Below are 24,536 nucleotides of genomic sequence, written 5' to 3'. Positions count from 1 at the left end.
ACTATTATGGAAGTTATCTAGTTCAAATATGATATACAACTTGATAAAATATTTTATATTACTACTCTGTCATATACTTCTATAGAATCAAACTATAGATATTCTAGTCTTTTATTCTTTTATACTAAATAAGAAACATGTTTATGCAAAAGTGAAAACATAGGTTGAGTTGAAGGAATGTTTTCCTAGTTTTATAAGAGAAGACTTGGCCCTTAAGAGTTAATAAGAATAATTACTATTTGTTAACACCAGTAAAGAGGACAGCATTGATTTTGGAGGGTAATAAATAAGTTGATCAGTAATACCCTTGGCACATGGAAGAATAATTACACTGTTGATATTAAGAAGTCAGTCATAAGAAATGTCATTTTTATCAGTATTTTTAAAAAATGAAGTGATTAGTCTTTACATAGTGGGGAAGAAGCCTCTTGCCTGCATAAGGATTTTTGAAATGCTCTCAGTAATTGAAAACCATGTCTAGATATTTAAATTACTACATGTAATAGCCTTATACCTATTGCAGTTTTCTTAAACATGATTCAGCCCTTTCTCAAAGGTAATTTCAATTATTTTTCCTCAAACAATAGAAAACAAAATGAACAAGAGCAGGCTGAACTTGATGGAACCGGTAGTCTGGCCGAATTGGACCCAGAACCAACAAATCCTTTCCAGCCAATAGCATCTGTAATCATTGAGGTATGAATGATGGCAAATGGAATTTCTGTATCTTAAGTTATAAGTTGGAACTTGGAAAAGAAGGTGGAAAGTTGGGAAAGGAGGCAGGGAAACAGAAGTGTTTCTTCAGAGAGATTATTTCTATAAGAAATTGGAGATAAGAGACTGATGAAAGGTTTACTGCTTTGTCTTACTCTTAAATTACCTTTGAATCTAGTGTAAAAGGGGGAATATGACTTCAGAATTAAATGACAATAAATAAAAGTTGACTGTAGCAATTATTGTAGTTACTGTGTTGATAAATCTATTTTGTCATTTATTTCATATAGTAATAATATATTTACTCTTACTTACATTTTCTGTGTTTCCGTATTGCTGTTACTGCCCATTTGTAATATTTATTTAGAATGCATTAGAGTACCTAAACAATTTTCTGTTTTTCCAAGATACTTAAGGATGTTTGAAACTGCAATAAATTCTCCTGTATCTGAACATCATTTATTTCCATTTTAAATCAGAAATTTTACAAACATTAATTTGTAGATTTTAATTATGGAGAAGTTAAGGGGTTGTATGTGTGTGCGTATGTGTATCTGTGTCTTTGTTTTCATTTTCTGCTCATGTCCAGAGTTTGCATTGGCTCTGCTTTTATGGCTGGCGGCAGCCATGCCTCTTCTGAGGCAGTGCTTCCTAAACCTAAGGCTGATGTCCTGGTCCTGCCTGTGTATTCCCCATTCCTCTTCCCCTGTCACTGCCTCCTTCCACACAGGTGCTCATCTGGAAAGGTGGATGGTTGTTTAAATTTCCTTGGGGCTGCTACTGAGGAGGGAGGCAGCTCCGCAGGTAAGAAGATGATTGGATAGTTTTGGTATTGCTTTATTTTGCAAAATAGTTGGTAATATGAGACATTTGTTTTTAAGTTGCTTGGATACCAGGAGGTTTAATTGTATTCAATCTTTCATTAACCTCATTGCATTCACCCTAAATATGTGCTTTTCTAATTATAGTAAGACCATCTTAATAGCATGAGCTATTGTTTTGTCTCCATTCTATCAGATATTATATTTGTCAAGTTTTGTTTTATGTTCTTTTAAAAATATTGAGAGAGAAGAGGTCAAGTTGTGCTTTTTACTTTGAAACCTCAGTTATTCTGATGTATAATAAGGCTTGCTTTATAAATAATGGCTAATTATTTTATAGTACCATGGGTATAAATTATGTAGAAGGCTCTAGTGCTTCTCCCAGCACCGTGTTTTCCACAATGTATAGAAGTGAATAATAGTGGTGTACGACATAGTGTATCACATACAGGAAGTTCTCAAATTAATAAGTGGCATGGGGAAAGTACACTTATGCTTTGAAACTATAATAATTTCGAGAAGATGGTCAGTAAAGAAATAAAAACAAATTAGATATATATATGTATATATATATACACATATATATATATATTTTTTTAAACATACCGATTTTCTTTTTTTCCCCACAAAACTTTTTTAGCATGTTTCTTGGTACAGAAGCACCTAACATTTTTTTGATTATTACCGCGGATAATTAAAATGGTGAGATATTGGAAGGTATTGGTTCTAGAAGAGACAGACAGATCAATGGAACAAATAGTAATAAACCTAATTATGTATGAGCATTTTAGTACAAGATAAAGATAACATTTCAAATCTGAGAGAAAAGAATAATAGAACAACTTAACCATTTAGAAAAAGGAAAATTATTGAATATTGTATACCCAGTTAAATTCCAAAAGTATCAAAAATTTAAATATGTTTTAAAAAGTGAAAGTCTTCAAGTTACTAGTAGATAATATAGTTAAGTCTTTATATGTGCTTGGAGGAGGAAAACATTTCAAAGCAGGACAATCAAGCCCCAAATCATAAAGGAAAAAGGCAGATAGATCTTGTATTACCCAATTTTAAAAGAGCTATTCTACAAAGTTAAAAAGCAAAAATGAAAAGAAAGAAACTCTAGTGAAAAATAGAACACATAGTCTCATGGGGCTCTGTGACTAGTCCTAGTGACACGTATGCACAAAATAACTCTTACAAATTACTATGAAAATAATGAGAATCTAATAGAAAAGTGGGCATTGGGTTACCAAAGACAGTTTCCTAAAAAAAACATTTAAAATGTCAATAAGTGGCTGGGCGTGGTGGCTCACGCCTGTAATCCCAGCACTTTGGGAGGTCGAGGTGGGTGGATCACGAGGTCAGGAGTTCAAGACCAGCCTGGCCAAGATGGTGAAACCCCGTCTCTACTAAAAAATACAAAAAATTAGCCGAGCGTGGTGGCACGTGCCTGTAATCCCAGCTACTCCAGAGACTGAGGCAGAGAATTGCTTAAACCTGGAGGGGCGGAGTAAGCCGAGATCGCGCCACTGCACTCCAGCCTGGGCGACAGAGCAAGACTCCGTCTCAAAAAAAAAGAAAAAAAAAAGTCAGTAATAGTTCATTTTTGCTAGCAATAAAAATTTTAGCTTAAACTCAAATGAAAATAACACTAAGATAAAAATATGTGTTAATATTGCAGAGATGTAAAAGGTCAATCATGATATGTGGTATTGAATATGATGTAGAAAAAAATCACTGTCCCAACCCTTTGCCTGGGGTGTACGTTGATTCAGTTTTTCTGAAGGGAAGTTTGTGACTATGTGTGACATTTTTAAATTTGCCTACCCACTGACTCAACAGTTCTACTCTTAGCAATTTAATTAAAAAAAAAAAAAAAAAAAAAAAAAACGAAAAAAAAAAAAGCTATTAGGATGATTCTATTTTTTAAAATAATGAAAAATTGGAAATAAATTATTTGTTCATTGGTATAGAATTGGTATGCTATAAACATTAAACATAATAATATAATTGAAAATAATTGTAGCTAATATTTATGTAGCATTTACTATGTGTAAGGCACTGTTCTGAGCACTTCATATATTCATTGGCATGGAAAGAAATGTATATTCTTCAATAAAAACTTTCTTTTTTGTTTAAACATCAAATACATAATCTACATGTATTTGTAAATGTATATATAGATACATACATTTATGTATGTTTCTGGGTGATGTATGTCTGTACATGATGTGTGTATGTACATGTGGGGGTTGGCAGAGAAAATCATCTCTTAGTGATTATATACTGAACAGATTATATACCGAATAATAAAGATGAATAGCAGTCATCTCTAGTTTGTGGAATTACTGGTAATATTTGTTTTCTTTCGTTATACTTTCTGTGTTTACTGAAGATTTGACATTTGGCATCTTTTAATGATGTATTCATGAAATCATTTTTAAAATAGGAATCTCACAGTGTCCTTGAAGTTACAGAATGCTGTTAAGGTATTTGATTTCTCCCTTAAAACTATTTTAGATAAAACCATCATAGTAAAGATAATGTATTTTATTTTTTGTTAGAATGAAAGAAAACTTGAAAGAGAGAAAAAAAAGCAAAAAATGGAGAAAGACAGTGATGGCTGCCACCTGAAACATAAAATGGAGCATGAGCAAATAGAGACAGAAGGTCAGGTTAATGACAGTGGCCAAAAAAATAATGAATTTGGACTAGTAGAAAATTATAAGGAGGCATTAACACAGCAGTTAGAGAATGAAGATGAGACAGACCGGCCATCGTTGGAATCAGGTAATCTAGTTATTTAAAGTAATTATCTTATGTATATATAAATAAAAATTACACTTCATCTCATTTTTTATGTTTGTTTTTATAAACGAGTACTGCAATATTTTTCTGTCTTCAATGCCATGTTTACCATGATTTTCTCAAGGTCTTTTATTATTCAGCCAGTTTGTTCCTAACATGTTTTTCCATGATGGCTTAAAATGTGGTCCTTTGTAACTTATAAGGATTTTAGCAGAAAATTCCATTTTTAATTTTATTTTCATAAATTTGGGATACAGCATAGCTCTCAAGAATTCTTGGAATAAATTTAACATCTTAAGGTTTTTTTGTTTGTTTTTTAAGGCTCATAAGTGCTACATCAGCATCATTTCCTTTATTGACTGGCTGTTGCTGTAGGTTGCAAACATAATTGGTAGAACATTTTTAAAATGTCTTGTCAAGTAGCCATTTTTCTCTTATTTTAATATAAAAAATCTTCAACTCATAATTGCTTTTCTTTTTCTAACTGGCTATGTTATATAACAGAACATTCATTATTTTTGGTATGGTAGGGATATAGCCTGCATCTGGAATCAGACAACTTGGGATAGAATCTTGACTCTCTTATCTACTAGATACACGTTAAGTTATATAACATTCTTTAGTTTCTTCATCTCTAAAATGCAGATAAACATTGTCTTTATTCTTAAGACTTTTAGGGTTACTTAGAAAATAACTCTACTCCTAGCAGTGTCAGCCACATGAGAGATGCCCTATGATTGTTGCTTCCTTGACATTTTTAGTTATTAATATGGCTTCATTATTTATAAGACATTTTTATAGTGTCACCGGCCTTATGAAAATAAGATTTCAATTCCTGAGATACAGATTAGCTAACATGGATATTTTGCTGGATGAAAATATTAGATTTGAAAGTTATACTTTTTATCAGTTGGGAAGTTAGGGCAGTCATATTTATACCCATATAACTGTCAGCCGAGTTGAAAAGGAAGTAGACCTATTACGGTGGTCTCTAAGTTTTTAAATAGTTCTCTACTGCTTGTTAAAGAGCAAAGTAATTTTGGCAAATGATTTGAAAATATAGCACAGGGAGATCTCAGATAGTAAATCATGTAACTGTAATAATAACTAACATATTTTATACTTTAAAACATGCCTTTGGATGCGCTATATTATTCAACATAACATTTTGTTATGTAACATAGCAATCCCAGGGGTATAGTATTCCATTATATAAATGAAGAAACCAGGGACTTGAAGAGGTTGAGTAACTTAAGATCATATATCCTGTCTGTGTAAGCTGAGACCCCGGTCCAGATCATCTGATCCACATCCTGTGCTTTTCCATGACCCTGAACTACTGCCTGCCCTAAAGTACCGTTTGGTGGTTGTATTCTTCCACATCTTGTGGATCTATTCTTCCAGTTATTAGGCTTACCACTTTAATTGTACAAAGACCTGTTTGTTTTTATATGAAGTGAAATGTTTCAAACAACACTAATTTATTTAGAATAATAATTTGTTTCTAAGTGTGATTGTATTTTTTGTTTTGTAGGCTTCACAGATAATGTATATATTTTATGTTACAGATAATTCCCATTTAGAAAGTACATTGCACGCACACACACACACACACACACACACACACACACACACACGGCAATTTTGAAATATTGCAGTTACATTGGCTGGGCAGGGTGGCTTACACCTGTAATCCCAGCACTTTGGGAAGCCAAGGAGTGCACATCACTGGGTCAGGAGTTTGAAACCGGTCTGTGCAACATGGCAAAAGCCCGTCTCTACAAAAAAAAAAAAAAAAAATTAGCAGGGTGTAGTGGCACACGCCTTCAATCCCAGCTACTCTGGAGCCTGAGACACAAGAATCACTTGAATCTGGGAGGTGGAGGTTGCAGTGAGCCAAGATCGCACCACTACACTCCAACCTGAGCGAGAAAAAAAAAATTGCAGTAACACTGATGTTCTAAATTTAGTTAACTACTGTGTCATCCTAGTTTACCCTATTAAAATTTATACATTAACATACATTTCCTTAAAGTGTTTATATGTGTTTAAGTTACAATATGTAAATAATTTTTTTAAGAAAGAACACATTCAATTCTGCTAGTTCTAATGTGACTTTGGTTACATGTTTATATTGTATTGGGCCTACCTTCTTTAGGAGTTATTTAATTTGTTTATTTACTTATTTATTTAATTTTTTTTTTTTTTGAGATAGTGTCTAGTGTCTCACTCTGTCACCAAAGCTGGATGGCAGTGTCACAATCATGCTCACTGTAGCCTCGAACTCCAGGGCCCAAATGATCCTTCTGCCTTAGCCACCTGAATACTTGGGACTACAGGCACGTGAAAACAAAGCCATGCTTTTTATTTTTTCCATAGAGTTATGTTGCCCAGACCATTCTCTTAACTCCTGGGCTCTCGCATTCCTCCTACTTCAACCTCCCAAAGTGCTAGGATTACAGGTGTGAGCTGCTGTGCATAGCCTTATAGGGGTTATTTTAAATAAGTAACATGTTTAGATTTGTTTAGGGCCTTTTATGTCACATTTCAAGGGATTATTTTTGGACTATTTATACCTAGAATCATTCTACATATTCCACTGAAAAAAATGAAATATACTGAGTGACACAGTAATGAGTAGCTTATTTTCCCAGATTATTATGAATTTCATGGAAACTCTTGCAATTAGACAATTATATTTGTTTCATATGACTTTTTTTTTTGTGAAAAACCTCCCAGAAATTCAAATGTAGAATTTTGGCTCTTTGTATCATATTCATTGGCCATTCATTCATTCAATAAGTTTTCACTTAAAAAATATATTCTTAGTAAATGCCAGTACACATTTGATTATTGTAACAATTTCCAAAGTTGAATAGTCAAGATGTTTTTTTGTTAATAATATCAATATTTTTGTTGTATTCTTTGTTTTCTATTATAAAAGTTCACTTTTTCATAAAGATATGAAGTTTCATGTTTATATTCTTGTAGCTAATGGTAGAAAGAAAACTAAGAAACTAAGAATGAAAAGGAACCACCGGGTAGAACCACTTAATATAGATGACTGTGCTCCTGAGAGTCCAACACCACCCCCACCCCCTCCTCCTGGTGAGTGAATCGATACCGATACTGAATTTAGAAATATTGCTTTAAACAATAGAGAAAAAAAAAAAAGAAAAAAAGGAATCTTGTCATTTTTATTCTGCATATTCGTTATCTTGTATATTTGTGAAGAAGAATCTTTTACTCTAATTTGGACAAAATTTGCTAACAAAAATGTCCATTGCTTTTTTGAATAAAAAAAGTTTTATGAAGAAAAAAATAAGTAAAAACTAGTAAGAAAATCATACCCAATATTTCCTAGAATATGTTCAAGTTCTGTTTGAAATATCAGTACCCACATGTTAATTTAAGTTTCATGATGGATGGCTAACATGAGCTTTTAAAACATTGGACTGGCGCGGCGCAGTGGCTCACACCTGTAATCCCAGCACTTTTTAAGGCCAAGGCAGGCTTATCACCAGGTCAAGAGTTTGAGATCAGCCTGGCCAACATGGTGAAACCTCATCTTTACTAAAGATACAAAAAAAAAAAAAATTAGCTGGGTGTAGTAGCACGTGCCTGTAATCCCATCTACTCAGGAGGCTGGGGCAGGAGAATCACTTGAACCTGGGACGCGGAAGTTGCAGTGAGCCAAGATCATGCCATTGCACTCCAGCCTGGGTGACACGGGTGAGACTCCATCTCAGAAAAAAATAAAAATAAAAAATTGGACCTTTCATCCTGAAACTTAACATTTGAAACCAAGATGTATTAATTTTTTCTAATATATTTTCAATATACATACCCATGTCCTAAGTTGTTACGAGGATTAAATGGAGTAATGCATATAAAACACTAGGACTTAACTTTCACAATAATTGTGAGTAACTTTTCAGCACTAAGCTTAGTACCTCACCTACTATAGGTGGTCAATAAATATGTAATGACTAGAGAAATATGTGTATAGTGCCCTTATATCCCTGCTGCAAGGCTTTAGAAATTATTTGGTAACATTTTAAGAGTCTCTTATCGACTCATTTCCAGTATTCAATTTATTAAGAAAATATTTAGTTTCTGCCTAGAGTTAGAATGATATCATGAGTTTGTTTTTGATAGTGGTGAAGGTGCTTTTATTTTGTATTAAAAGTTATTGAAAAGTTAAAGCAGATGTTAGCAGCCTATAATTACATTTTAAAATGTAGAAGCCATTTAAAATGGGTTTCTGGCTTTCCATAGTGTCATTCAATATATTTGAATTGACATTGAATGTTACATATGCTTCCTTTCCAGGGAGGGATCCTCTCAACAGACCTAAAGAAGCCTTGTTTAACAGTGTTTTTAAAATGTTTTTCTTTTTCTTTAGTTGGCTGGGGAACCCCTAAAGTCACTAGACTTCCAAAACTTGAGCCTCTTGGTGAAACACGTCATAATGGTAATGCAAAAGGATTGGTTTTCAGATATCATCTGTACATGTTACATTAACTTTTCTTTAACCTTATAACTTCAACAAACTTATGTTTTAGTTTTGGAAGCCTGTCAAATCCACAGCCATCCTTTTTCATTATACTTTTTTTTCATTTTATTTAATTTTTTATTCTTAAGTGTGCTTTACATCTGTATCATTTGATTTGGTGTTTACCTTAGAATACAGAGGTGAAAAGAATCATAGCTTGTGTTTATTATCCATGATATATTTATACAAGGAGTTATAAAAAGGAAAGGTTTTAAAATAATTTAACTATGAGACCTTACAATTGTAACTTAAGTGTTAAAAAGCTGTAGTTTTCTGTATATGCTCAATATACTCAGTGATAATGCCACATCATTTTCTCTCTCTACTCCTAATAAGACAACCAGCGCTGAATATTAAAGTGAAGATCAACACAGTTTATAAAATCAGAGATCGAATCAGTAAACCTAATAAAGTTTGACTAAGTAGAAAGTTACTAACATTTTTGTTGAATTAAGGGAACAATTTTCTTTGAATATAACTAACATATGCTATAGTCTAGCTAGTTTATGGCATTAGAATTCTAGGATGCAAAAACTAGAGGAAGGATGTTTAGGAGAAGTAGAGAACTGCCTTATAAAACAGGGAGAAGTTCTGATTCAGACCATCATCTAGGTCTCTTCAGTAAAATATTTCTAGAATGCAAAAGAATTATAGATAATTGTAGCTGAATAAACTTGTTTGTTAAGAACATCCAATTCGTTTTTTGATGGCTTTGTATTTACCTAGTCTAGAACTTGGTTTCACTTACTAGGAAAAAACTCAGAAGTTTAATCTTTAGAAAAGCATTACCATATAATTTGAAGTTATATCAAACCAGTTTAAATATTTTTATTTAAAAAGTACATAAATATAAATATGCTATTTGCTTTTTTCCCCCAGAATTCTATTTAGGTCAATAATGAAATATTTCTTGATAATCGTTAGTGAAAATTCGTGTTTTTTTTTTTTTAAAGACAGAAAAGTTTGTCCTTAGACTATAGCAGAATTAGTGAAATGGTATTTTCAGTGAACTCTCATATATCTGTTTAGTTTACTGACTTTACATCATGATGTTTATATTGACTACAGAAGATTTATTTCTTTTTTATTATACAACTGTTAGTGAACTCATGTACATCAGATACATTGTCAATGTAAATATTCACTATGTTGTCAGAAAACTAGGTAATGTTAGTGTGTATATTTATATGTACACACATATACATATGAAGAAAAAATATCAATTTTTCATATGACATATTTTTTCTGTTATTGAACTCATTTAACATACAAGTATTTTGTTGTTTGTTAAAACATTGGTAATCACAAGATGAATAAGATGTACATTCTGCCTTTGTGAGGATCCTACTGTATAGAGAGGACAATTCTTCAGCTTACTGTAGAATATATGACAATGAGTTCTGTGGTGTACAGTTAGAGTACTATGCACAGTAGGAGTACTGTGTGCATGGGCAGTTAGGGGAAGCGGCATTATAATGAGGTATTCAAAGAACGAGAAGAGTCAGTAATCAGAAGAAACAGACTATTTCAAGGTGGAGAGGCAGGACAGAATATTGTTTAGTTGGAGAATAACATGAAGTTGCCAGTGATAGGAGATTAGGTGTATGTGCATTGAGTGGGTAAGAAAGAGAAAATATGAAATTACAGTGTTGAAAGTGGAGTTATGGCTTAAGGCCAGATTGTGAAGGCTTCATATATATGGTAAGATGTCTGAACTTGCTATAACTTTTCAAGAAATGCTTTTATTTTTAAAAGGGAAAATGCTATTATTAGATTTGGTGCTTAGGAAAGTATTTTTTGTTGCAATGTAAAGTACAAACTTGATAGTGGCTATATTTGGGGTAAGAATCCAAATTTGGGGGCTATTGCAGTAGTCAAAGTAAGAAGTAAGGAATGGAAATTGGATTGGAGAGTAAAACATAAGCAAGGAATGTTTTAACCATTATAATAAGTAATATATGACTAATTCATGTGTGGATTGAAAGCAAAAGGAATAGAGTATAATTTGGCTCAACAGGATGGAACGTTGGTACCGTCTCTTAAGATTTAAAATGCATGAGAGAAAAGGAAGTCTGCTTTAGAGAGGCATGCCAAGATTCTGTAAGCTTATCTCTTTGGAAATGTCTAAAATGTCTAAATGTCTAAAAAATAATGAACTGTGTCAAAAATCTTGATTTTCCATAACTGTTTGGTGCATTTGGTTTTTTTTCTTTTCTTAGATTTCTATGGGAAGCCGCTGCCTCCCTTGGCTGTGCCACAGCGACCTAATGGTGATGCTCATGATGTGATCTCATAAACAAGACGTATGGAGGAGTTCTCTTAATATCAGCAAGGTGAAGTGGGACATTCTTCTTTCTCAGAAGAAGAAACATGTTGTATATTGATGACCGGGGCAAGATAACCATAATGATTTTAGTGAGAAGATTAATACTCAAGGACCTGACTTGATAATTAATTATTTGTGTTCTTCATGGTTAAAAAATAAAGGAAGCACAATGACCAGTACATAAAATCAGCATTTGGACCAAATTAGCAAGATTTACTGTTGACTCTGGTTTATACCTCCCCACTCATGAGGATACTTCTGAAGGAAAACTTTAGAAAAAGAGCCAGTGAACTCAGCACTTTCTTTACTATTTGTTCAATAGCCTGTATTTCTAGATATTAAGTATTTTTTGTAAGATACATGCACATAGAAGGGGGACTTCTAGGAATTTATAACCAAAATTTTAAAACTATTTTTATATTTTTTTAAATCTTTAAAAATTTTAATTACTATGATATTGATTATACACCCTTTTTTTAATAGATGATTTGTTTAAATTGTGTCTGGAAAATAGAGTTGATTTACTTTCAGACATGAACTATACAAACAGGATATATTTATATGGCTTGAGGTATGTTTTGTAATAGCATTGTTCTTTAAGTGTAAGTCATAATTTGACCTAATTTAAAAATAATATATTTTTGAAATAGATTCTCAGATCTTTATTCTACCAATTATATGATTTGAAAACAGTACTCAGTGAGAGAGACTGGAAATACTTTTTGTACCTAAATGTTTTTGAAATTAATCAAAATATATTCTGTGAGATACTGTTAAAAGTCTCAATAAAGTCCTATTTTAAAGGTTAGACACTTTCAGAGATCAAGGTGCTCCCTATACTCCCTTGTTCCATCAGAAGCTGCAGTAACTCTTTTAGGTGATTCTAATTCTTTCATGCCTTGAAATTAAACTATGAAATTAAAGGCAGAAAGACTGGAAAACCTACTGCAGGTCCAAAGACTTCTGTTTCTCAACTGGGAAACAGCTTGTGTACTAAAGTAACGAGAATAAAAATGTTGGCCCAAAATTACTTTTATAAATAAATAATTCCAAAATAATTTCTTAATTTAAGATGATAGCACTTCTCTTGCACTTAAGAATGGCATCCATAAGATTCTGTATTTGGCATTTAGACAGACTTCTAGATGTATATTTTGAATAACAGATTCATAATGTTACATTTAATTGAAAACAAACCTTTATATCCCAGTGAAAATAGTATAAACAGAATGATTTTTACATCACCTTGTTAAGATTGGTGCTTTTGGTAACTTGTACTGACACAACAGACATATACTAGTATCTGATAATAACATTAAGTACATTTTTTGTCGTTTAATATATTTACTTTAAAAATTTTACTTCAGAACATGAGATTTTATTCACATTTTTTAACTCACCAAATTTTAACAATCAGGTCACCTTTACTCCAGTCAGCATTGTATATATTCTTGGAGTTTGTACATCGGACTTACCAAGCACACTGAGTGAGTTAAAAGCATTTGACTTCAGATCTAAAATTCATAACAACCTGAATTTGAGAGGTGGCTGAAATGTGATAAAAAGCAATAAGAAAAGACAGAATGTAAATTTTGAAAAGGATTTTAAAGGGAAAATTGCACAGCTTTTTGTAACATTTACTCAATTTTAAAACTAAACTCGTTTGCCATCTTTTTAATATTTATCTCGGGAGTATACATGTTTTTAAACTTTTTGTTTTCTATCTGTGTTTACTATAGTGTAGCTACTAACTTCATTTAATAAAAATAAATGATTTTGAAATTAAATATATAGAATTCACATTTTATATAGCTCTCTCAAAAAATTAATTTTTATTCCTTAAGCGTTTTAAAAACATTTTAAAATATGTTTTGTAAATCCAGGTGTATTTTAACAATTAAATGCCTATTTTGTTATATGTTATATTTTTATTCTTAATTCTGAATTTTGACATTTTCACACAATAAAATAATTTATGTCAACATTCTGTTTCTCTTTTCATTTGGTAGATTTAAATGATTTCCTTTGGGTAATAAAATAGGTAAAGATTTTTAAATATGATTATTGAAAAACAGTTTAAATGAGTAGATTAAAATAATGCATTTTTTTGTTACTTTACACACAAAACTTTTTTCTCCCTGCAAGTTTTTATGTATGTGGGAAAGAAAGTTGTGATTTTAAATGCAGCTACAAATAGCATTTCACCATACAATGTTAGAGGATTTGATGTCTGTCTTGTGTTAAAGCTATTGGTCAACAGATATGTTATTTATTTAAAAGATACTCTCATGTGCCTTTATGTGTAAAATGCATATTTTATAGTATACATGATATTGTATGTAACTGACTTCAAATATAAAACTATGCATAGAAACAACACTAGAAAGAAATGTAGTTTGGTTTACTTTTGTATTGAGGGAGGCAAATTTATAATATTTAAAATTATTTAAGTACCATGTTTTCTGCAAGTTTAAAATTAAGTGCTTTTATAAATGCCAGACGAAGACTAGAATTCCCGTAATATGTATAACCTGTGAACAGCCTGGAGCAGTTCACTTATAGAATACAACTAAAGCAATCAAATGCTTCTAGGTAGCAAAAGCTATTCACAAACTAAATTGTTTATATGAATAAAACTGTAGCTTATAAACTTTATCATCCTTGGCTTTACTTAGTCAATTTTTTTTGCTAAGTGGAATATGCTTTGCAACTGAGATTGTGCTAATAATGGTTTAGTAGTTTATCAGGAAATATATTCCAACTGATCCAAAGAACAAATTCAAAGATTTTTAAATTTTCAATTAAGTATGGCATAGGTTATCAAAATAGCAATAATCCTATATCTTTACAGAAACAGAATAATAGATACCTGTTTTTGGAGGGGGGAAGAAAAGAAAGCCAGAAATGAACTTCCTTTAATGAAAGAGATCAGCTTATAATTAAATGGAAAATAGGAAAAAAGTTCATTTGCTTATTGAGGGCATAAGTTGTAAGTTCCTTCTGTGTGCAGATGAGGAAACCATTTACAACCTAGGTAAGTGCTTTGGATAAGTGGTTTCCAAATTTTTATTATATCTTCTATCAGAAAACATTTTTAATATACATTGATGTTTATGTTATTGTATTAGTTCGCTAGGGTGGCCATAGCAAAGTATCACAGACAGGTTGCTTAAACAACGTAAATTTATTTTCTCAGTTCTGGGGCCTGGTAGTCTGAGAGCAAGTTGGTGGGTTTGCTTTCTCCTGAGGCCCCCTCCTTGCCTGAGAGATAGACACTGTCTTGTGTCCCCACATGGCCTTTTTTCTCCACTGCCCACCCACCCCCGGTGTCTCTGTGTGTTTGGTATTCGATTTTCTTCTTTTAACTTAACTTTTTAAAGGCCCGTCTCCAAATATAGTCACATTCTGAGGTTAAGGGGTTAAGGCATCAACATGAATTTTGGGGGGACAAATTTCAGCCCATAACAGTTAACATGCTTGTTCTACTGCATTATGTACATTTTAAATACACTTCCCCAAAAAAAGAAATTTTAAAAGACTACATAAAGCTTAATAAAAATAAAAGTCATTATATTTACTTCCTAGACACCGTGGATTGTCTGCTGGAGTTTGTACAGACCACATTGGAACCCAGAATTTTAGTAAAATGAGAATCTCACCTGATCTTTAAGCCTAAGATTGCCTGTAACAATGCTGTGTTCTCTAGCATTGATCACAGGTTTCCTGTTGTGTTTTTCTGCCATATATTTTAAGGAGCTGAGGGCTCTCTTGATGTCATATTGTATTACTACAAAGCCTGTCCTTTTTGACGACATAAACCTCTATATGAACATGAAGGGTTTTGACACACATTTTATATAAATACGAAAATTCATAAAACATAGCTAGTTTAGGAGTTATTCCATAAATTACTCTGAAATACTTCTTAGATCAACTGACCTTACAGTAAAATTGCTTAGGTATATAAAAATTTGTTTCCTGCCTAGAGGTACGTCCTTACTAAGCTGCTCTTGGTTCTTTAACACTAACATTAAGAAAAGCACAAAAAAACAAACTAATGTGACTTATGGTATTTGTGTCAGCTCAATGTCTTACGTCTGCAGTGGTTTAATGCAAGTTTGCTGCTAACAGTTTTTATTCCTAAAACTCAATGTAGAATTATTTGTTCTTTAGTAGCCATTTGGGGTGGGGGTGGGGAGTAAAATCCATTAACATTCTCATGATACACATCTATTGATTCTAGATAGATTAAGAGGTTAAACATGAAAGATCAAACTATGAAGAGGTAAGGGGAGAAACAAGTGGCTTCACTCTGGAAAAAAATGTATAAGCCTGAAAGCAGTGGAATCAATAAACTCAATTTACAGTGGACACACAAAAAATTTTAAATACCTTCACACTTAAAGTCAAATGGTTATAAGAAAAATGGGGAAAGTATTTTAACATCTGACATGGTTATCTCAAATATAAAGAAGATGATACTAAGACACCTATAGATAAGTGAACATGAGTGGTAATCTAAAATGAAATAACTGGTAAGTTTTGAAAAACCTACCCAAACTAAGGGCATAATTAGGCATTATAAGGAGATTATTAGAGATTCAGACAAAATTCATAAGCAAAATTGCGTATTTAAAATCAGAAAATATAAAGATGCTGAGTCCCAAAAATATGTGGTAAAATTAATATGACCTCTTTCCAAGTGTAACACATTGCCTTGCTCTAACAGAAATAAAGTATATGATTCTTACTACATTCTTAAAATTCTTTTTTTAATGAATGAGTATAACTTTTAAGATAGAATTATTTTTATCAAAGAAATATATGAAAAATGGTTAAGTAAAATCAAATGGCACCAAAAGTCTTACAGTGAAAACAGCAGTCCTGCCACTTGTTCTTTCCAGAGGCAGGCACTTTTCATTCTCTTAGTTTTTCCTTCTGGTAGTTACTTTCATGGGTTTTAAAAAATTATTATTTTTTTTAGTTTTTCAAGTGAATGCATATATTCATACATATAATTTTAAAAAGCCTCTTCAGTTTATAATGCATCCTAACAGTCCCCTGCCCCATCCCTCCTAATTCTCCAGAGCAATGACTTCTAACTCTTCCAGCAACGTTCTATTTTTTCTTCACGTAACTACTTAGTCATTTCTTGATTATGTTATACATTAGTGATTTCTTGATATGACAGATGAGGATTTAGCTCTTACACCATCACTATCTTCACTTTTCCTCTCATATTGTCCCAAAGTAATTACCAGATTTAGGGGCTAAGCAGTCACCACATCATTTTGACTATGTACATATTGCTCATTGTTGAGAAAAACAGCGTATGATGCTCTTCCTATCCTGTACTTCTTCCTGCCCTAGAATTAATGATTGCCTAACCAACCCTTCCCCCCCCCTTTTTTTTTTTTTTTTTTTTTTTTTTTTTTTTTTTACTTTTGCTTTATCTTCAATGCATTTCTTTCCAAATGCCCCAATCTGGCAATAACCTATTATTTTTAAGAGAAGGGATCCCACTGTGGTGGCCAGGCTGGTCTGGAACGCTTGGGTTCAAGCCATCCTTTTGCTTAGCCTCCTGAGTAGCTGGGACTACAGGCATGGGCCATTCCACCCAGCTAACCTATTAATATTTTTACTGTTTCTTTTTAAAGCTAGCTGCATAGCTGGAATATTGTCTGTGTTAGATCCTATTTGCTGGATCCATGTCATTCTCTGGTTTGTGTACTCTTTAATTTTGCTGGAGTATTTTCTCCAATAGCTTCCCAAGAAAGGGTACATGTAACTCCTGAGTCTTTGCTTGTCTAAACATGTATTATTTTACCTTCACTCTTGATTATTTGGCTGAATATAGATTTATCAGTTGAAAATAACTTTCTAGAATTCTGAAGGCATGGTTCCATTGTTTTCAGATTCTTTTTTGAGACAGGGTCTCTTCTGTCACCCAGGCTGGAGTGCAGTGGCATAATCACGACTCACTGCAGCCTTGAACTCGCCGGCTCAATTGATCCCTCCGTCTCAGCCCTCTGAGTACACGGGACTACAGTCGTGCGCCACAATGCCCAGCCAATTTTTGTTGTCTTTTGTAGAGATGGGCCTCCACCATGTTGCTCAAGCTGGTCTCAAGTATTCCACTTGCCTTAGCCCCCCTAAAGTGCTGGGACCACAGGCATGAGCCACCATGCCTGGCCGGTTTTTAATTCTCTACTTCTTTCATTTCTCAAAGGCATCTCAAACTCAGTGGGCCCAAAACCAAAGTCAAACTCCATCAGAATATCCTGCTACTTCCAACTTTAAAATACATTTTAAATCACAATTTCTTACTACATGCAATCCTTTGGTTCAAACTACCATCATCCCTCACTCGAACTTAAGAATTGGTTTTCCTGCTTCTGTACTTTTTTAAATTATAAAATATTTCAAATAAACCATGTGTGGCTTTATACATTTTACTAAAAGAATGAAGATCTGCCAAGTGCAGTGGCTGACGCCTATAATCCCAGCACCCCTGGAGGCCGAGGCAGGAGGATCACCTGAAGTCGAGTTCAAGACCAGTCTGACCAACATGGAATGTCCCCACCAAAAATACAAAATTAGTCTGGCATGGTGGCACGCGCCTATAGTCCCAGCCACCCAGGATCCTGAGGCAGGAGAATCGCTTGAACCTGGGAAGGCGGAAGTTGTCGTTAACCAGGGTTTCCGCCTGGGCAACAAGAGTGAAATTCTGTCTTAAAAAGAAAAAAAAAAGTACGAAGAGCTTACATACTTAAACATGGAATTGCTTTAAGTGCTTGGCATTCACTGTTCCTGTACATTCCAGCAGCTTCTTACAGCAAAGACCTGGGACTCCCCATAGAGTAGCTGGAGTATGTTCTGCCCACACACAGGACAGGGAGCTGACAACCAAGGAGCGGGGGATTAAATACTCCAGCTTTCTCCCCTCCGTTTCCCTGCATCTCAGCAGTGTGGAGCTTGTTACCAATGAGAACCTCACTGACTTTGAACTGGTTTTTACCTTCCCAGTTCCATTTCTCCATACTTTGATGACTTCTGGTATGACCTAGCAAATAAACTGCTTTCACTGAAATTTCAGTCTTTGAATCTGCTTTGGGTTCCCCAATCTAAGACAGAAATATATTCATTTTCCCATCACTGGACTTCAGGTTGTTTTTGGTTTTTCACTGTTACAAACAAGGCTGCAACATTTGTCTACAAACCTCTGGATATACACGTAGGAAGCTTTCGGTATTTCCCACCAGTGAAACTGCTCAGTTGAAGGGTATGTGCATCTTCATCTTTAATAAATACTACCAACATTAGAAAAGTCCGACAATATCAAGGACTGGCAAGTGCCACATGTGATGGGTGTGGAATGGCAGCTCACTGTAGCAGGTGCTGGGGACTCAGTTGGGGTCTTGGAGAGACACTTAGTTATAGCAAGAATGTTTCATAAATGGTATCTGATATAGTCAAGATTAGTGGGGAATAAACACGTTGCTTAGAAATGATTATCCATAGATCTGAAGTCAACAAGTCTCTTTTCTAATGTAAAAATGCATACTTTTTTTCAGAGGGAGGGGGAACAACTTAAACCAGAAAACACCTTCATATTAATCAGTCTTCTCATATACTTCAAATTTGCACTTAATGCCTTTCTCCTCCTGGACATCAGAGAGAACACCTGGGTATTCTGGCAGAAGTTTACATTTCTCCAAATCAATTTCTGAAAAAAAGTGTCACTTTCAAAGTCCTGCATGATCCTTGTCACACATAGTTTAAGATGGCCTGGGTGATTCATGGCTTCCTTATAAACAGAACTGCCACCAACTATCCAAATCATGTCTACTTTATTTGCTAATTCTGGTTGTTCGTAAGTTTTAAGGCATCATCCAGACCTCTGGCAAGAAAATGAGCTCCTTGTGGAGGTTCTTTGAGTTCTCTGCTGAGAATTAAATTAATTCTATCCTTTAAAGGTCGATTCTTCTCAGGAATGGAGAACCAGGTCTTCCTACCCATAATCACCAGATTCTGTTTACCTTCTACTGAAGAAGGTGTGGTCATTCTCTGGAAATACCTGAATTCATTCCTGAGCGTAGGCCAGGACAGGTCCCCATTCTTGCTGATGCCCATGTTTTGGGACACAGCGACGATGCAGTTTAGCAAACGAACCATGACAGCAGCCGTTAGCACCTCCGAGCTTGCTGGCTACACCAGGAAGCCAGGCCAAGACTGCCGCGAAATTCCCTTTTTCAAATTATTTTACAGGTCCACATTGCAAATACAATACCACTGTATTAATTAATTGCAACATTCTGGAGTAAGCATAGAAAAATAAATTGTATAAAACATGTAAATATATAAAATATATTTATAAAATGTAAATTTATAAAATAAAAAATACAGAGGCTGAAAGGTTAGACCGACTTTTCCACAAACATTAAACAGATTGGCATCCAAGAGATGGCATCATTTAATTCCTGAATAACATTGTCTTTTGTTATTCTAAATTCTAAATTCTAATAAGATGCCTTTTTTAGGTGACTTGGAAACTTGTTTAAATAAATAAATATATTAAGCTTCAAATCAGATTAGTGGGAAAGACATATTTTTACATGAATATAAGACTTGTACCTATAGCATGTACCTATACTGATTTGAGCATCAAGGGACAACTCAAAATGATGATTATTAAACATCAGGGACCATATCAAGCTGATTTTTTCTAATTGCTGATTGTTGCTACAAATGATAGTTACTGAAGCATGACACCAAAAGAGCAAATAAACTCTTCCTATCAAAATAGGCGTAATAAACAACTTCCTTGAAGAACCATTAAACTTCGCTCCTTGTAAAGGTGAATTGGGGAGGCTCTAGAGTGGAGGATCCTTTTGGTCTTCACACATTTGGTATCAACGCGATAAAAATCACAATGATCGCAATAGTGAAAATAATAGCAGCAGCTAACATTTGGGCATTTACTGTTTCCTAATCACTGTTGTAACCGCTTTACACTTCAGTTTAATCATTTAACACTCCCCATTAAAAGAAGAGATTATCCCCATGGGCCAGGTCTGGGGAAAAGCATGACATAATTTCTTTTTCATTACATTCCACCCTTTTATCCTTGGGTACTGAATGTCTACGCTAACAAGGGTCATTAGATTTGGTAGATTAAGTCAGTAGCTTCGCTTTGAGAATATTTTAAAGCAGTCTTCATACAACATAACCTCAAAACTCATTCTTTTGTTGAGCCCCAGCAATACACAGAGTGTTTAGCACAAAATGCGACTATCTTTTTATTTCTTTATTTTTTAAGACAAGGCCTCGCTCTGTGGCCCACGCTGCAGTGCAGTGGCGCGATCACGGGTCACTGCAACCTCAAACCCCTGCTCAAGCGATCCTCCCACCTCAGCATCTGCAGAAGCTGGGGCCACAGGCGCGCGGATGTGTGACTTTCTAAGGTCCGGCCGCCCAAAGCTACGCCGAGCAATCCAAGCAGCGAAGGTCGCTTTGCCCCTGGCCCGCTTCCTCCGCGTCCTGGGAAGTATCGGCGTTTACCAGCTACCGGAAGTAACTGCGCGCGACATTTCCCGCGGGACCTAAGCCTCTTCGACGAGATTTCTATAGCGCTGACAAATCAGTATCTCGCGAGAACTTGAAGAGGCACCGTGAGAATGAAAGCCGGTGCCCGCTAATCCCGGAATTCAGACTGTTCTTTCAGTTCCGTGGAGGTTTTTTGATACTGATTCGCGTACACCTCTTGTTTGAAAGCTCTCAGCAGGACAATGCTGACCCGGGTGAGGCCTGGGGCCCGGCTGGGTACCTCTATCTGAATGAGACGCTTCTGGACGCGGCCGAGGTGGCGAGGGAGGGTGCTGGGAGGGGGGAACATCACCTTTGTTCGTCCACTCGGGAGATCAGCGTTTCTTTGACTTTACTGTCAAGCCCTGAAGTAATGCTGAGAATGCTGAGTGCAGTAATGCTGAGTCCCTTCCGTCCAGCTCGCAGACTTCTGGTACCCACTCTCTCCAGTTCTTGGAGGGCTGAGATTTGTTTTCTGTGTCATAGCGGTATCCCGGGAGCTTAGAACAGTGTCTGTTACATAGTAGGCATTGAATACACTTTTCTTGGATGAATAAATGAAACAATTGCAGGGAAGTTTCACGAGGAATTGGAGTGACTTTTTTTCCTTTAAATTAACTTTTCACTTATAAATAATGAAGAGTTGCAAAGTTAGTACAGAGCTCTCAAATGCCTTTCACCAAGTTTCCTTGATGTCAACATCCACGGTGACTTTTTAGTTTCGTTTAGAGACAAGGTCTTGCTCTGTCACCCAAGCTGGAATGCAGCTGCTCCATCATCGCTCACTGCAACCTTGAACTCTTGGGCTCAAGCGATCCTCCAGCCTCAGCCTCCCTAGTAGCTGGGACTACAGGAGCGGGCCACCACACCTGGCTAATTTTTTTTTTTTTTTTTACTTTTCGTAGAGACAGGTCCTTGATATATTTCCCATTCTGGTCTTGAACTGGGAAATGATCCTGTCGCCTCTTCCATGCAAAGCATGAGCTAGCTAGAGTACAGTGGCGTGATCTCGGCTCATTGCAGCCTCCACCTCCTGAGTTCAAACGATTCTCCCACCTCAGCCTCCTGAGTAGCTGGGGTTACAGGCGCCCACCACCACTCCTGGCTAATTTTTGTATTTTTAGGAGAGATGGGGTTTCCCGTGTTGGCCAACCTGGTTTTGAACTCCTGACCTCATGTGATCCTCCCGCCTCCCCCTCCCACGGTGCTGGGATTACAGGGGTGAGCCACCCACCCAGCCCTTACAGTGACTTTTTAAAATTAATTTTGTTCCTTTTGACAGTTTACTCAGCCCCAGTAGATTCCGTTTTAACCTTTGCTTCACGTTTGGAAAATAATTATTTGGAAAAACCTTGCTTTTTCATAAGTAGGTAATGTAGTACAGTTTTGGTACATGTAAGGTATTGCTTCCATTTCAAGAACTAGTAATTATCCAAAAAAAGTGTTCTTGTCTTGGAAAAAAAAAAAAGACCTTGCTAATGTTGACGTTCAATAAATTTGTAATAATATCACTGTGTGTCAGCAACTTTTTCTTATCGTCATAGCTGAAAGCAAAATCAGAGGGGAAGCTTGCAAAACAGATTTGCAAAGTTGTGTTGGATCATTTTGAAAAACAGTATTCCAAAGAACTTGGAGATGCCTGGGATACAGTAAGGTTAGTATAATTCATCTCAATGCTTTGTGATGGGATAGACAAAGTACAATATGTAGTCCTCCTTTTTGTGGGAGGGATGCTATAAGTATAAAAGCCAAAGGAATCTAAATCTGGTTGCCCTTTCCTACTGAAGCTATAGAAAGGAACAACTAAGAAGAAATAGATTGAATCATAGCATGAAGGAAAGGGGAAAGAAAACTTTGTAGGGATGGTAAGCACAAATTGTTATGCCTTTGCTTTGAGCAATTGCTTTTATCCTTGAAATAGGAATGTCCACTTGTTTGGCAAAATTAATTATACTGTAAAAGAAAAACCATAAAACTTGGAATAATTGACTGGTTTCTGAAATTTAAAAGATAATACAACAAATCTTTAAGGCCAGCACTGTTTTATCTTAGCCAAAGGTACACTTTATTCGGTAATCATATTTCTTTCCTATGTGGATGGCTGGGTATATTTTGAACACGTGCATATACACACAAAATTATTTAAATATACTATAAAAACAAATAAGGAATGTTTAACGCATGGAAGTGGGAGAAATGTGATTTGTCTGTTTGGTAAGCTGCTGTTAATATATGGGTTACTGTATGGGTTCTTGACATTGAGTGCCTGATAACACTATATAACGCTTTCTGGAATACAGAGCAAGACCGTCTGCATGTCCAGTTTACATGCCGTCTAGTTAATATTTATGGGAGGAGTGAGGAGATGGGTGTGGTTACAACTATATAAACTAATTTGTAAATACTGTGATCCAAGTATCTAACAAAGCCTGAGGGTACCAGCAAAGGCCTGAAGGGTAGCTGGGTCTTGGCGACTTATAGGATTTACTTTGACAAGAAGAACTAGACCTTCTAGGTAGAGGGAAGAAGGTGCACTGTTCATGAAGTTAGGGCAAACGTCCCCTACATGTTGCGTGAGGAAGGAAATTTCATGGCTACAGATAATATCTGAAACTTGGTCCAGACTAGTTTTTCAGATGGTTGGCTTGTCCGTTTTTTTCTTGGATCAACTCTTAAGCATTTCTCCTTTCCAAAGGGCTGTTCTAAGCATTTTTCTAAAACTAAGTTTTGGCTAATAAAGATCACAAAGTCTGAGGTGATTCTGAGATAATTTTAGGACAATTAAGCTGTTATAGAAATTGGTAAATGCTGTGATATGCAAACCGTTTATATTTGTGGGTTTTATTTCAAAAGTATTGAAAATCTTCAAATGGGTATTTTCTGTCACAGTGATGAAAAACTGGATAATAAAGTATGTAATAAATTCATGAGGTTTTCAGTATACAAAGGTACTCAAGTAGAGTATCCAAATAACCAAACACTTATTGCATGCTTACTGTATGCCAGACAATGCTGACTTACATCATCCTCCGAACAAACCCGTTAAGAGTTTAAGTAACTTGCCCAGGTTCACTCAGCTAATAAATGGCAGAACTGAGGCTTGTGCCTAGGTTGTCTGACTCAAGAACTCCCACAGCTCATCCTTGTTCTATACTGTCTCATATCTGGGATGTGATTTAAAAAAAAAAGACAAGATTTCAAGAGGTATTTTTTTTTTTTTCTGTAGACTTTGTAGCAGTCTGGCTACTCATATTCTATAATGACTTATTTTTCTACTTAGTGTACGCAGAAAGTCATATACTTTTATTTGATCCTAAACAAAATGAGCAGTGAACCTCAAATCCATTTAATTAGCTGTGCCTTCTGCTTCATCTACCCTATTGTTGAGTTTTCATGGTAATTTAAGTTTTGCATAAACATGCAGTAAATTTGCCGTAGGCAAAAATAAAGGTTTCTCAGCTCAGGAAGTAGTCTGAGCGTGGAAGATGGTATGGGGAAATAAGAACAGAATGACGTATTTTGTTTTTTAACTGCTTATTTGCAAGACATAATGTACTTGTAGAGTCTACTTCCAGGGAAAGTCAAGTGTTTTTTTTTTTTTTTTGGGCCTATTCAGAAAGTAATTTATTCAATATTTTTAGTTTCCTGTAGTAGTGAGGAATATTTAGTGTTTAGTTTTGCTCTTTTTTAACAACCTCTCTTGTCTAGTCATCCTCTGAGCAGTCCT

The 24,536-nt window shown here is 35.0% G+C and overlaps 3 protein-coding genes across 15 annotated transcripts in view; 2 read left to right on the top strand and 1 right to left on the bottom strand.

The window, feature by feature from the left end:
- ARL13B (ADP ribosylation factor like GTPase 13B) overlaps positions 1-13,206 on the top strand; it is a 71,444-nt gene extending 58,238 nt beyond the window's left edge. For 6 of the 8 annotated variants that reach the window (XM_050778984.1, XM_050778980.1, XM_050778977.1 and 3 more), the window contains 5 exons: positions 588-696; positions 4,100-4,325; positions 7,335-7,451; positions 8,749-8,817; positions 11,118-13,206. In XM_050778984.1, coding sequence (XP_050634941.1) covers positions 588-696; positions 4,100-4,325; positions 7,335-7,451; positions 8,749-8,817; positions 11,118-11,194 — 598 coding nt within the window. In that variant the 3' untranslated portion in view covers positions 11,195-13,206. The remainder of the gene's footprint in view (positions 1-587; positions 697-4,099; positions 4,326-7,334; positions 7,452-8,748; positions 8,818-11,117) is intronic. The other 2 variants (XM_050778982.1, XM_050778979.1) reach the window with 1 other exon arrangement.
- Positions 13,207-14,274: 1,068 nt separating this feature from the next.
- Positions 14,275-20,799, bottom strand: DHFR2 (dihydrofolate reductase 2). The gene is given in 3 exon segments (XM_050778991.1): positions 14,275-18,953; positions 18,956-19,099; positions 19,102-20,799. Coding segments are annotated over 3 exon segments (558 nt in total). The 5' UTR covers positions 19,400-20,799; the 3' UTR covers positions 14,275-18,837.
- An 8-nt stretch (positions 20,800-20,807) lies between these two features.
- Positions 20,808-24,536, top strand: part of NSUN3 (NOP2/Sun RNA methyltransferase 3) — a 221,149-nt gene continuing 217,420 nt past the window's right edge. For 5 of the 6 annotated variants that reach the window (XR_007723237.1, XR_007723238.1, XM_050778988.1 and 2 more), the window contains exon 1: positions 22,384-22,463. Coding sequence is in view for 1 of the 6 variants with exons in the window: in XM_050778986.1 (XP_050634943.1) it covers positions 21,013-21,024; positions 22,354-22,463 (122 nt within the window). In the remaining 5 variants the exon portion in view is untranslated. Of the gene's footprint in view, positions 21,025-22,353; positions 22,464-24,536 lie in introns of those variants that run through there. The other variant, XM_050778986.1, reaches the window with a different exon arrangement.

This window comes from Macaca thibetana, chromosome 2 (assembly GCF_024542745.1).
Source record: "Macaca thibetana thibetana isolate TM-01 chromosome 2, ASM2454274v1, whole genome shotgun sequence".
NCBI classification, from domain to species: Eukaryota; Metazoa; Chordata; class Mammalia; order Primates; family Cercopithecidae; genus Macaca; species Macaca thibetana.
Note: the sequence above shows the minus strand (reverse complement) of the source record. Positions and strands in the feature narration are given on the sequence as shown.